Genomic DNA, 14,949 nt, shown 5'->3' on the forward strand with positions numbered 1-14,949 from the left:
GAGGAGGAGGAGGAAAAGAAAGAACCAGGTGAGGTGGCTCACGCCTGTGGAGGAGGAAACACCCAGCTGCGATGACTCATACCTGTAAAGGAAGAGGAGGAAACAGCCAGGCGTGGTGGCTCATGACTGTGAAAGAGGAGGAGGAGGAGGAAACAGCCAGGCGGGTGGCTCACACACCTGTAGAGGAGGAGGAGGAGGAAACAGCCAGGTGACGTGGCTCATGCTTGTAGAGGCGGAGAGGAGGAAACACCTATGTGCAATGGCTCACACCTGTTGAGGAAGGAACAGCCAGGCGAGGTGGCTCACAGGCCTGTAAAAGAGGAGGAGGAGGAGGAAACAGCCAGGCGAGGTGGCTCACATGCCTGTAAAAGAGGAGGAGGAGGAAACAGCCAGGCGAGGCGGCTCATGCTTGTAGAGGAGGAGAAAGAAATAGCCAGGTAGTGGCTCCTGCATTTAAATGCCGAGGAGGAGGAAAAGAAAGAACCAGTCAAGGTGGTTCAATCAAATGCGCATTTGTCTCAGATGAGCAGAGGGATGACTTGGAATTCAGTAAAGTTTTCGGGGCTCACAAGGAATTTCCTAGCAGGCAAATTTGGTAGGAGGTATGTAGTGTTTTGTTTTTGTTTTTTCTTTTTTGGAGACAGCATAACTGTGGACCAGGCTGGAGTGCAGTGGCATGATCTCAGCTCACTGCAACCTCTTCCACCCGGGTTCAAGCGATTCTCCTGCCTCAGCCTCCCGAGTAGCTAGGATTACAGGCATGCACCACCATGCCCAGTTAATTTTTTACATTTTCAGTAGAGACAGGTGTATCACCAGGTTGGCCAACCTGGTCTCTAACTCCTGACTTCAGGTGATCCGCCCACCTCAGCCTCCCAAAGTGCTGGGATTACAGGCGTGAACCACTGCATTTGGCCCCTCTCCCTGTACAGTATCATATGCCTGCAACCCCAAGAGAGGGCTCCTGGCTCCTTGGTTAGGGTCCAGGCCCCAGAGGCCCAGGGTCAAGGCTGTGTCTCCATCCCAAGAACATTCTTCTCTTCAAGTGGCTGCATCTGACAGGCATGGATGCTACAGGCTGGGGCCTGCTCAAATTCCTGCTGTGGAAGGCAAGAGAAGGTGCTCCTTGAGGAAGGGGAGATCCCACTGATCTCAGGAGTTGTGTCCTGGCCTGCAGCCGGTCTTTGTCCAGCGGGTTCTGGAGTGGGGAGCCGACCTTGCCCTTCTTGGCTGGGGTTGAGGGTTCCGTTTACCCAAAGGCCTAGCCCGGGGTTACAGCTGCAGTTCCCACTGGGCAGCACCAGGCCCCACCCTGCCCCTGCAGGCCTGGCACTTGTCCTCAGCAAAGATGGCTCGGATGGCCTTAGGCGCCTAACGCAACCCTTCTGCTGGGCTCCTCCTGTGCTGCTCTTAGCCCCGTAGATGGCAGCCTAGCCGTGGAGCGGAAAGTGTGACCCAGTGGACAGGGTGGCCTGGGTGGCGCTCTGGTCACTGTTGTATGGCTGTGCTTTGGCGCTGCAGGGGGGGATGCTGTACCCCTGGGATAGCTTGTTGTGGGAGCCCAAGGAGTTGGGCAGCCTCTGGAGCTTCTGCTACAACTCCAACAACCGAAGCAGGGCATTAAGGAGCAGCAGTACCCCTGGCAGCTGCAGGAGGTGAGGACTCCAGGCAGGGCCGGGAGGCACCCGAAAGCCCGGTGGTGGGACGGGGCAGACCCAGCCCCCTGCAGGCTCCTTCCCCTGGGTGCCCTGGACCTGGGGACCCAAAGGAGTTTAAAGGTCAATGGACTTGGGGGCGCGGGATTGGGGGATGGCAGACCCGGGAAAACCCGGATGGCCGAGGCGGGGGAGGTGGGAGGGGGAGGAAGCGCTCTTGCTGAGCCCCCTCCCAAGGCAGTGGGTGAGCCCAGGCAGTGTCCCTTTTAGTGTTTATTTTTAATTTTTAAAAATTGTTTGAGACTGGGTTTGGCCCTGTAGCCCAGGCTGGAGCTGAGTGGCGCAATCCTAATTTCTGAGCTCAAGTGATTCTCAGGCTCTAGCCTTGCGAGTTAGCTGGCGCCACCAGGCCTGGCTAATTAAAAGAAAAAACACTTGGACAGGCTGAGTGGTTCACTCCTGTAACCCCAGCACTTTGGGAGGCGCAGGTGAGCAAATCACCCGAGGCCGGGAGATTGAGACCAGCCTGGCCAACATGGTGAAACATTGCCTCTACTAAAAATATAATAATTAGCTGATTGTGGTGGTGCATGCCTGTAATCCCAGCTGTTGTGGGGTCGCAGTTCCAAGTTTAAAAGAGTTTAGACTGAGTGTAGTGGTTAATGCCTGTTGTCCCAGCACTTTGGGAGGCCAAGGTGGACAAATCGCTTGAGCTCAAAAGTTCGAGACCCGCCTGGGCAACATAGTGAGACCCTGTCTCAAAATAATAATAATAATAATAAATAAGAATTTAAACAAGAATCACACCGCAAAGGCGATGCAGCAGAGAGAAGTTTATTGCAAAGTAAAATGTATTTTGGAAATTAAGTGCAGAATAGCCTGGGCGCAGTGGCGCATGCCTCTAATCTCAGCACTTTCAGAGGCCGAGGTGGGTGGATCACTTGAGCTTAGGAGTTCAAACCAGCCTGGCCAACGTTAGCTTGCCATGGTGGCTTGTGCCTGTAATACCAGCTATTCAGGTGGTTGAGATGGGAGAATTGCTTGAACTTGTGAGGTGGAGGTTGCAGTGAGCTGTGATTGCAACACCGCACTCCAGCCTGGATAACAGAGAGAGACCACTTCTCAAAAAAAAATAGTGAAGTGTAAAATACACAGTTCACCCTGAGAGAGAGAATTCAGGGCAGGCTGTTGATAACTATGAGATAGTGCTGATTATTACTGGGGAAACTCCCTTTCTGGCAGTCTTACATGATGAATTCCTAAGGAGCTGGGAAGAGGTGTAAGCACTTTCTGGGCTGTCCTCTGGGTGCACATGCACAGTAGCTGTACATGCTTGTTCACACATCACATGTCTCAGCGCCATGATTGGTGCGTCTCAAGGACGTGTTCACTTCGTTGACTACCTACCCTGCCTTAAGATGTAGTCCCAAACTCCTGGCTCAAGCAATCCTTCCACTTCAGCCTCCCAAGTAGCTGGGGCTGCTGGGGCTGCTGGGGCTGCTGGGGCTGCAGGCACGCACCACCACACTTGGCTCATTTTTTGTATTTTTAGGGAAGAAGTGGTTTCCCTATGTTACCCAGGCTGGTCTTGAACTCCTGGGCTCAAGCTATCCTTCCACCTCAGCCTCCCCAAGTGTTGGGATTACAGGTGTGACCACTGTGCCTGGCCAAAAAAATCTTTTTTAAAATTAAAAAAAAGCACTGGACATGGCGGCTAACGCCTGTAATTCCAGCACTTCAGGAGGCCGAGTCGGGTGGATTACCTGAGGAGTAGGTGCGACTTCTACAACTGGTTTGGTGGAAATCAAATCCAAGTACAACTACAGCAAGGGGACCAGACCTTCTGCGATGGTGAGTGATAGCATCCCCAAAAGTTAAAAATACCAGATGCATGACAGTGCTCCCGTGACTGGTTAATAGGGTTATAGTCACTAGTCCATCGAGGTGTCTTATTTAAGGGGAACATGTGGGCGATCTTAGTTTTATGACCCTGAGCTAAGAACCAGATACCAGGTATAGTTTCAGTACAGTCACCCGCAAGTATTCCGGGCCTGGAGTGAGGAAGGTAACATGCCCAAGCGGGATGGTGATTTCTCGGAGGTTGGTAGATTAAGAGACCAAAATTTGGTAGGAGATATCCATGTTGGCGAGGGTGGTTTTGACTGAAATGTGCTATGTCCAATGAACAAATGAATGTACTATGTAATATTAAGAATTTTGAGTACTGGTCGATATCCATGTAGAACTAGTTCTATATGTAAGTGTAGTATTATGTATGATAGTTAAGAAATTGTGAACACTTGCTTATATGCATGTGGAGCAAGCTTGTAATGTCATCTAATCTGTGAATGTACTGTGCACAATCAAGCATTGGCAGTACTATATATTATTCATGGGGACTAGCAGTAATGCACAAAGTACATGAAAGTATTAATGTATTAGTGCTGATGGTCAGTACTTACATAGAAATTAAAATGTGTGCTGAAAAGAATACAGAGAATAGTTTAATTAGAATCTCAGCTTTGGGTGTTGATGGTGAAGCGGGAATGCTTTTTCTCTGAGTTGCCCTGGGGAGGGACTCTCCATTTCTGGTTTACAAGACTGGCGTATTGGATTATACTACAAGGGCAGATTCATTTAAGTAGTTTATCCATGATTAAGGCAGTGAGTGGTATGAGAACAAGAATAATAGAGAAATATCTCATAGATGCTGTCTGTCCCATGGTAATGAAAGGATGTTCTTGGTTGTCCTCCGATCCATGTGAGTGTGAGTAGGTCGGTGACTAAGATTCAGAACAGGTATTGCCTTAATGGGCAGAATATTATGCTTTGTTGTTTGGATGTGTGGAGTGCAGGAATAACTGCTAGAAGGAGAGTGGATAATAGAAGGGCCAGTACACCTCCTAGTTTATTGGGGATGGATCGTAAGATTGCATATGCAAATAAAAAGTATCACTCTGGTTTAATGTGGGGCAGGGTATTTAGGGGGTTGACTGAGGTGTAATTATCTGTGTCACTCAGGAGGTCAGGCGAGAGACGATACTAGAATTATTAAAAGGAGGAGGAGAAAAATTAAACCCAGAATAGCTTTGGTTGTATAGTAAGGGTGGAAGGTAATTTTGTTGGAATGTGATGGAATTTCTGAAGGGTTATGAGACCCTGTTTCATGTAGGAATAAAAGGTAGAGAATTATTAGGGCTATGATGATGAAAGGTAAGATAAAGTGGAAGGTGAAGAATTGTGTAAGAGGGGCTTTGTCAACTGAAAATCCACCTCCGATTCATTGGACAAGGTCAGTTCCAGTATATGGGATGGCTGATAGGTTTGTGATTACTGTAGCGCCTCAGAATGATATTTGGCCTCATGGAAGCACACAACCTATAAATGCTGTTGCTGTGGTTGTGAGTAGGAGGATAGTGCCAGTATTTCTGGTTTCTAAATATATGAATGACCCGTAATATAAGCTTCCACCAACGTGTAGGAAGAGGCAGATGAAGAATGTTGAAGAGCCGTTAGTGTGAAAATAGCGGACTCTTCAGCCATAGTCCACATCTTGGTTAATATGGGCAACAGAAGAGAAAGCAGTTGAGGTATCGGGTGTGTAGTGTATGGCCAGAAATAACGCTGTGATGATCTGGAGGATTAAGCAGGTACCAAGAAGTGAGCTGAAGTTTCATCATATAGGGGTATTAGATGGTGTGGGGAGATCAATGAATGAGTAATTAATTATTTTTATTAGTGGGCTTGTTTTACATATAATGGTCATTAGTGTTCTTATAGTTGAAGTACAATGATGGCTTTTCATATCAGTCATGGCTATAACCCATGTGGGAATAGTGACATAGGCTTTTTTCTTACTAAGTGTTCTTTTGTTGTGGGATTTGTGGTTTTTTTCTAAACCTTCTCCTATTTATGGGGGCTTAGGGTTAATTCTTAGTGCTGCTGTAGGTTGTGTTATTGTGTTGGATCATGGTGGGGCTTTTATGGGATTAATAGTCTTTTTGATTTATTTGGGGGGGATGATGGTTGTTTTTGGTTATACTGTGGCAATGGCTATCGAGGAATACCCTGAGTAATGAGGATCAAGTATTGAAGTTTTAGAAACTTTATTATTGGGGCTACTAATAGAGTTGGTGTTACTTTGATGAATAGCGAGTATGATGGGGTGGTTATCATAGTTAATCTTATTAGTGTGGGAAGTTGAATAATCTTTGAGAGTGAGGGCCCAGGGCTGATTCATGAGGCTTCTGCGGGTGCGGGTGCTTTATATAATTATGGATGTTGATTGGTGGTAGTTGCTGGTTGAACATTGTTAGTATTTATGTTGCAACTGAAATTACTCGGGGTAATGGATAATTGAGAGTAAAGTTAAAAAGGATGGAATAAACAAAGAGAGGAAATAAAATGTAATTAGGCCTCTTTGAGTAGTTACGGTAATGGAGGCTGTGACTTGGGTCTGTGAAATTGTCTTTGGTATGGACTTTTCTAGTCAAATTAGGTCTAGCAGAAGTGATGGCAGGTTCTGGCTTGTAGATAGGTTTGAGTGAGGGGTTGTATGGTGAACTGTGACTGAGTAGAATCCTAATATATCGGAGAAGCTGAATGTTTGTAATGGATATTTTATCTTAAGATTTTTAGTTATAAAACTAAGTTCCATTGCCAGTAAGAGTCCTAGGATGGTTGCCCCTTGGGCTGTGAGTTTTAGGGGAGGTGGTATTATTGTTTGTGGGGGATGAAGTAGGGATAATGCTATTGGTGGTGAGAAAACCAGTGAAGATACTGCTGACCGTAAGGCATTTAATTGGGTTTATTAGGGAAGAGTTATTTTCATCAATGCTGATTAGGGTTGGGAAATGGGGTTGTCCTATTAGAGCAAGGAAAATAATTTGGATACTATAGACACTTGTTAGGGAGGCGGCAATAAGAGTAGTAGAGAGGGCTCAGGCATTGGTATATGATGTGTTTGCGGTTTCGATAATGAGATCTTTAGAGTAAAATCCTGTGAGGAAAGGCATTCCTGTAAGTGCCAGGCTGCCAATAATAAGGGAGGAGGAAGTAAGGGGTAAAGTCTTAAATAGTCCTCCTATTTTTCAGATATCTTGTTCATCATTGAAGTTATGGATGATGGATCCTGAACATATAAATAATACAGGTTTAAAAAAGGCGTGGGTGCAGATGTGGAGGAATGCTAAGTGTGGTTGATTAATGCCAGTTGTAACTATTATAAGGCCTAGTTGACTTGAGGTGGGGAATGCTAGGATTTTGTTGATACCATTTTGTGTTAGAGCACAAATTGCTGTAAATAAGGTGGTAATAGCCCCTAAAGACAGGGTAAGGGTTTGGATTAATATACTGTTTTCTATTAAGGGGTAGAAGCGGATAAGCAGGAAAACTCCTGCTACAGCTATAGTGCTACAGTGGAGTAGGGCTGAGACTGGGATTGGGCCTTCCATGGCCAAAGGAAGTCAGGGCTGGAGGCTAAATTGAGCTGATTTTCCTGTTGCTGCTAAGAGAAGGCAAATTAATGGAAGAAGATCGGGGGTAGGATTTAGGATAAATGCTTGTTGAGGTTCTCATATATTGGAGGATGAGAGGAATCATGCTATAGCTAAAATGAAGCCAATATCGTCAATGCAGTTATGCAGAATCGCTTGGAGGGCTGCTGTATTAGCATCTGCTCAGCTCTGTCATCAGCCAATTAGTAAAAAAGACTGATTCCTATGCCTTCTCATCCAATAAAAAGTTGAAAAAGATTGTTGGCGATAACTAGAATTAATATTTTGGTGAGGAATATAAGTAAATATTTGAAAAATTGATGTTAGAATCTGATTTTATGTATCAGACTAAAATGTTAAGTAGTATAAGGGCTGTGCTGATTATTAGTGTCAGGTTGCTTGTTCGAAGGGCTCATGGCAAGAGTAGTAGTAGGGCAATTTCTAAGTCAAATAGGAGGAATGTGATAGCTACTAGAAAAAATTTTATGGAGAAGGGAATGCGGGTGGGTCAAATCTGCATTCGTAGGGGCTGGCTGGATTTTTCTATATAAATATTAAATTGTGGGAGCCAAAATGTAATAACTGTTAGTGATAGGGCTGACAGGGTGTTGATTACTAGGGCTAGCATTAGGTTAATTACTCTTTTTCAGATGTCAAAACTAATTGATTGGAAGTCATTGGTACTGTTTATTTTAAAAGAGTAAGATCCTCATCAGTAAATAGAAATATACAAGAATAGTCATACTACATCTACAGAGTGTCAATATCAGGCAGCGGCTTCAAAGCCAACATGATGGCTAGATGTAATGTGGTATTTTAATTGGCAGAGGAGACAGATAGTGAGGAATGTTGATCCAATAATGACGTGAAGTCCGTGAAAGCCTGTAGCTATAAAGAATGTTAAGCCATAAATTCCATCAGAAATAGCAAAGGGAGCCTCAAAGTATTCTGAGACTTGTAGGAGGGTGAAGTAAATATCTAAGGTAATTGTGGTAAGTAGTGCTTGAATTATTTGTTTTCGATTATTTTCTGTTAGGCTGTGATGGGCTCAAGTAATTGAAACCCCTGATGCAAGTAATACAGATGTATTCAGGAGGGGTACTTCCAGAGGGTCGAGGGGAGAAATGCCTGTTGGGGGTCAGTGTCTGGAGTAGGGGCTAGACTAGAATGGTGGAATGCCCAGAAGAACCCAGCAAAGAACAATGCTTCTGAGATAACAAATAGGACTATTCCATATCGGAGGCCTTTTTGAACAATTGTTGTATGGTGACCTTGAAATGTACTTTCTCAGATAATGTCACATCACCATTGATATATAGTCAGTGTATTGGTTAGTAGGCCTAAGGTTAAAAGAGTAATAGAGTTAAAGTGTAATCATGTAGCTGGATGTTATTAGGAGAGCTGGGAGAGTCCCTGTTAAGGCCAAGGACTGGGTTTGACTGAATGATAGGTGTGTGTTTGGTGGGTCATTATGTGTTGTCATATAAATAAAGGCTTACTAATAGCATAAAGACATAAGCTTGGATAAGGGCCACAGCGAAGACAGAATTAGAATAATAAGGGTGATTGAAGCTGTGGGAAGGTTAATAGTTGATACTAGTGCAGTTCCTCCAATTAAGTGTATGTGGACTGGCTGTAATGTTGACTGTTAAACGTACAGCTAGTGCCATTGGTTACATAAGTAGACTAATGGTTTCGATGATTACTAGTATAGGGGTAAGTGGTCTGGGTGTGCCTGGTGGTAGGAAGTGAGCTAAGGAGTTTTTAGTTTTAAAGTAGAAGGCTATGATTACTGTGCCTGCTCATAAGGGGATTGCTATACCTAGGTTTATTGATGGTTGGGTAGTTGGTATAAATGAGTGGGGTAGAAGCCCAAGGACATTGATTAAGGCAATAAAGAGAATTAGGGATATTAGTATAAGCCATCAGGTTCGTCCTTTAATATTATGTGTGATTATTACTTGTTTTAGAACAAGTTGAGCTAGTCATTGTTGAATAGAAATCAATTGGTTGTTGATTAGATAGTTGGAAGTTGGAAGGAGTGTGGTGAGAAACAAGATGATTAATGCTGCTGTGTGTAAACCTAGGATTATCAGGGCAGTAAATGAGATGAACAGATTTTCATTCATTTTAGTTCTCAAGCATTGTTACATTTTTGTGTTTTAATTATTTTTGGTGTAGGAGGTGTATGGCAAATGAACTTTGATAGTTTTAATTGAAAAATGGAGAATAAAGTTATGATTATTGATATAATAATAATAGGTCATGTGGAAGTACCTAGTTGAGGCATTCACTGTAGAGAACTGTGATTTCTCTCAGCCTTTAACTGAAAAGGTTAACGCTGGGGTAGCTTTACAGTGAGATTATCGTGTGGATATAGACCGAGTTTTAAAAGTTTTTAGTGGGACTAATTCTAGAACAACAGGTATAAAAACTGTGGTTAGATCCACAAATTTCTGAGCATTGTCCGTAGTAGAGGCCTGGTCATATAGCGGTTAAGGCAAATTGGTTTAAGTGTCCAGGTACTGCATCTGCTTTGAACCCTAATGAGGGAATAGTTCATGAGTGCAGGACATCTTCGGAGGAGATTAACATGCGGATGGGAATTTCTATTGAGAGGATTGTTTGGTTATTGAATTCGAGGAGTTGAAGTTCTTCTGGTTTTAAGTCGGCTGTTGGACGTATATAAGAATTGAAGCTTAATTCTTCATAATCTGTATACTCGTAACTTCAATACCATTGATGTCCAATTGTTTTAACAGTGAGAGAAGGGTTATTGATTTCATCTGTTATATACAGGCTATGTAGGGATGGGAGGGCAATTAAGATTAAGATGATGGCAGGCAAGATAGTTCAGACAGTCTCTATTTCTTAGGCATCTATGGTGCTAGTATGAATCAATTTTGTTGTATTAGAGAAATAATGTATAGAACCAGGGAGCTAATTAGGAAAATAATTGTAAGAGTGTGGTCACGGAAGGTAAGTAGTTCTTCTGTAATAGGGAATGAAGCATCTTGAAGACCTAATTGAATTGGTTGGGCCATTTAGATATATAGGGCTTAACCTATAACTTAACTTTGACAAAGTTATGAAATAACTTTACTAATACCTTATTGAGAAAGTCATAGAGGTTGTGGGATTGGCTTGAAACAGTCTGTGGAGGTTCAATTCCTTCCTTTTTCGCTGAGGTCTTCATGTGGGTTGGTTCTTCAAATGCTTTATATTTTTGGGAAACCTGATAGGAGATGAAAGTAGGTTCCCATTGAATTACCCATTTTATTTTGATATAATATCCTTTTTTGTCTCATGTGTTTTGACTTAAACTATATATTGTAAAATATGACAGCTTTTGACTTAATATAATTCTCCACCTCTCATTTGGTTAATATTTGCATGGAATGTCTTTTTCCATCCTGCCACTTTCAGTCTATTTTCATCATTAGATCTGAGGTGAGTCTCTTGGAGACATGACATAGGTGGATTTTGTTTTCTAAATTAAAAAAAAAAATCCCTTTTGATTGGGAAGTTTAGTCCATGCATATTTTAATACTTTTCTGAAAGGAAATGACTTACAATTACCATTTTATTGTTTTATTTGACTCTTGTACCTATTTTGTCCCTATTCACTTTGTATTCCTTTGTGTCTTGTTGATATTTGTAGTGACATGCTTTGTTTTTTTTATTTTCTGTTGTGTAGCTGCATTTTCTTTATGGTTCCCATGTAAATTACATAAAATCTCTTAAAGTTACAACTGTATATTTTAAACTGGTAACAACTTGCCCTCAGTTGCATACAAAAATGCTTCCTCATTACATCTACCCTTAACTTATAATGTCACTAAGTATATCATATATTAATGGGTGTTTTAATTTTCATGATGTCTTTCAAATTTTAAAGCACAATTGTTTTCTGCCTAATTATCATAATACTACAAAGTTTTATTTTTGTGTATGTGTATATCTTTCCCAGAGAGTCATGTATTTTTATATGATTTGGTTTGTTTTCTATCATTTTAAATTTTGAATGGGAAAGACTTCTTTTTGCATTTCTTGTAGGACAGTTATATTGCTGATGTACTTTCTCAGCATTTAGTTATCTTGGAAAATCTTTATTTTAAAAAATTTTGTAGGATAGTTTTGCTAAAAGTTTTTTTTCCTTCAGCACTTGGAGTATGTAACTCAACTCTCTTCTTTTCTGCAGGATTTTTGTTCAAAAATTCACTGATAATCTTGTAGGATCATGCATATAGGTGATTCATCTCTTTTGTCTTTCTGCATTCAAGATTCTTTTCTGTGACTTTCAAAACTTTGCTTATATTATAGTATCTTGTTATGTGTCTCTTTATCTGAGTTGGAGTTTGTTGAGCTTCAGTTTTTAATATTTTTTTCTTACATTAGATAATTTCTCAGTCATTTTTTGTATATCTTCTCTAAAACTTGTTTCTTTTTGTCATTTTGTTGATATTCTTGTTTTTCTAATTACACTTAGTTGTCTGTGTTCCCATATTAAACATTGAGTATAATTGAGATGGTTATGTTGATTTTTTTCAGATAATTTATACAGCTTAATTTCTTTAGGGTTGATTGCTGCATACTTGTTTCTTTGATTGGGCCATCTTCGTCTGATACTTTGTTTACATTCTAACATTTGGTTGAGAAATGTGCATTAAAAATAAAAAACCACCTATCACAGTCTGTATAAAGTGGCATTCTTTCCTGCAGTGTCTGACACCAATTTACCAGGATAGATATTGAGAATTTCTCAAACCTGTTCTTAAGATGTCTCTTCCCTAGATTTGTGTTCCCTTTATTGAGTTATGTGGATTTGCCCATGTTTCTGCTTAAGAGCCTATAATTAGTTGGTATACCTGCTGTTTATCTGTGGTCCTACAGTCTCTCTGCTACTTTAACAATCATTTACCTTTTCTCTCACAGACACTACCCTGTCATTCGCACCATTTCTTTCAGCACTCTGTGTCACTGTAAACAGAAACCAGTCTTTGGAAAGACCCCACAAAGCCAGAAGTATGGACCCATGTGCCAGTACTTTTTTTTTTTCGCTTTTTAGAGAGAAGCCAGGAGCTGAGAGTTCACACTTAAAGGCATTATTCTGTATTGGGGAGGAGGTGGGTAAATGTAACAAATGTTCCATTGTCTTCTATGTGGCTCTTGGCATCATTCTCATCTATGGCACTGCAATCTCTTAACTGGTTTTTAGAGCTCTTACAAAGGCATTTTGGTCAATATATTTTTGTTATGTTTGCATGTCTATTAAGGAATTTGGGATGTGGTATTATGCCATCTTATTGTGCTTGGTATAATTTTATATTTTGTATTTGTAAAGTGTATTCTTCTGAGTCTAATCAGTGGTACAATCCATTTTTATTTCTTTTAGCTGTGTCCTCTCATTTTACTCCAGACCTTTTGCCTGAGCAAAGCATAAAACATGTATTCCCAAAAGTGATACTGAGAACATATGAAAGCTATGGCACTGAAAATTTAAACTTAAGAAAAGACTGGGCCGGGCGCGGTGGCTCAAGCCTGTAATCCCAGCACTTTGGGAGGCTGAGACAGGCGGATCATGAGGTCAGGGGATCGAGACCATCCTGGCGAACAGGGTGAAACCCCGTCTCTACTAAAAAATACAAAAAACTAGCCGGGCGAGGTGGCAGCGCCTGTGGTCCCAGCTACTGGGGAGGCTGAGGCAGGAGAATGGCGTAAACCCGGGAGGCGGAACTTGCAGTGAGCTGAGATCCCGCCACTGCACTCCAGTCTGGGGGACAGAGCCAGACTCCGTCTCAAAAAAAAAAAAGAAAAGAAAAGACTGGACAAGTGTGAGTGAGTGTAAGGGACAGAAAAAAAGGTATAATGGACTTAACCAATATTTATCAACTACCCTTAGCAAAATCTTTCAATGCGATGAATGTAGCAAAGCTTTTAACTGGTGCTCAATCCTTACTTAAGAGAATTCATACAGGAGAGAAACCATACAAATGTGAGGAATGTGGCAAAGCCGTTAACTGGTTCTCAAACCTTATTCAAAATAAGATAATTCATACTGTAGGGAAACCCTGCGAATGTGAAGAATGTGGCAAAGCCTTTAACCAGTGCTCACACCTTATTGGACATAAGAGAATTCATACTAGAGAGAAACCTTACACATGTGAAGAATGTGGCAAAGCCCTCACCCAGGGCTCACATCTCACTGGACACAAGGCAACTCATACTGAAGGAAACCCTACGCATGTGAAGAATACGGCAGAAGTTTTAGCTGGTTCTCATACTTTTCTCAACGTAAGGGAATTCATACTGGAGAGAAACACTACAGTTGTGAAGAATGTGGAAAAGCTTTTATGCATGGCTCAATCCTGACTAAAAACAAGAGAATTCATACTGTAGAGAAATGCTACAATGGTGAAGAATGTGGCAAAACCTTTAACCAGAGTTCACATCTTATTGGACATAAGGGAATTCATACTGGAAGAAAACCCTACAATGGTGAAGAATGTGGAAAAGCTTTTATGCATGGCTCAATCCTTATTAAACATGAAAGAGTTCATACTGGAGAGAAATGCTACAGATATGAAGAATGTGGCAAAACCTTTAACCAGAGCTCACATCTTATTGGACACAAGATAATTTATACTGGAGAGCAACGCTACAAATGTGAAAAATGTGGCAAAGCCTTTAACTGGTTCTCAAACCTTACTAAACGTAAGAGAATTCATACTGGAGAGAACCCCTAGAATTGTAAAGAATGTGGTAAGTCTTTGACCAATGCTCAGTCTTTACTGAATATAAGATAATTCACATGATAGAGAACCCCTACAATTGTAGGGAATGTAGCAATGGTTTTAATTTGTGCTCAACTTTTACTGTAAGTGAATTCATTCTGGCGAGAAACCCTACCAAGGTAAAAAAATGTGGCAAAACCATTAATGAATGCTAACATCACAATCTACGCAATGATTTCATCCTAAGTGGTATTAATGTAATGACTGTTGAAGGATCTTTCACAAAATAGAACCCTTAATGTGCACAAGATTATTTTAGTGAAGGAAAGCATTGCAAATACAAAGAAAGGCACAATACCTTACTTATACCACAGATTTTATTGTACACTGGAAAATTTGTACTGAAGGGAAACTCTCCGGGAGTTCCTCAAACTTTATGTTGGGGAGAATCCCTATGGATGTAATAAATGTGGAAAAACTTTTGTTCCATACATAAACCTTAGAAAATACTGGAGAGTTTCTACTAGAATATATTATACAGATTTAGGAACTGTGAAAAATGCATTAGAAACCAAGCCTAAGTAAACGTTATAGATTGACAGTAGAAAGCACCAAGGCAGTAACAATTTGAGACATTGCTCTAATCAGTGTTGATTATAGGTAATAATTTAAAATAGGTTGCTTACTTGTATAAGTTTAAGTGGAGAAGGAGATTGTTTTTCTCTTTGGAGAGTTATAAATTACATTCAAATTATACTTTTGGGGATTGGAATAATTACAATTACTTTGAAAAGGAAATATTTATGTCAAGTAAACTCACAGATTTCTTGATGTTATATTGTCATTTCTAGTGCTCATGTGAAAGCACGTGGTTAATGGTTTCTGCATCAGAGCTCGGAGACATCTGCACCATTAATACACTCTTCCATGGAACACTAAGGACACTTGAATATAAGAAGCATGAAGAGGCCGGGCGCAGTGGCTCAAGCCTGTAATCCCAGCACTTTGGGAGGCCGAGACGGGCGGATCACAAGGTCAGGAGATTGAGACCATCCTGGCTAACAC

The 14,949-nt window shown here is 41.4% G+C and overlaps 1 protein-coding gene across 1 annotated transcript in view; it reads left to right on the forward strand.

The window, feature by feature from the left end:
• Positions 1–13,896, forward strand: part of LOC105500454 (zinc finger protein 92-like) — a 39,612-nt gene extending 25,716 nt beyond the window's left edge. The window contains exons 6-8 of the mRNA XM_011925956.1: positions 1,548–1,655; positions 13,115–13,366; positions 13,450–13,896. Of these exons, the coding sequence (XP_011781346.1) occupies positions 1,548–1,655; positions 13,115–13,366; positions 13,450–13,896 (807 nt within the window). The remainder of the gene's footprint in view (positions 1–1,547; positions 1,656–13,114; positions 13,367–13,449) is intronic.
• The last annotated feature ends 1,053 nt before the right edge of the window (positions 13,897–14,949 follow it).

The sequence above is a fragment of the Colobus angolensis genome, unplaced genomic scaffold (assembly GCF_000951035.1).
Source record: "Colobus angolensis palliatus isolate OR3802 unplaced genomic scaffold, Cang.pa_1.0 Scaffold668, whole genome shotgun sequence".
In the NCBI taxonomy this organism is placed as follows: Eukaryota; Metazoa; Chordata; class Mammalia; order Primates; family Cercopithecidae; genus Colobus; species Colobus angolensis.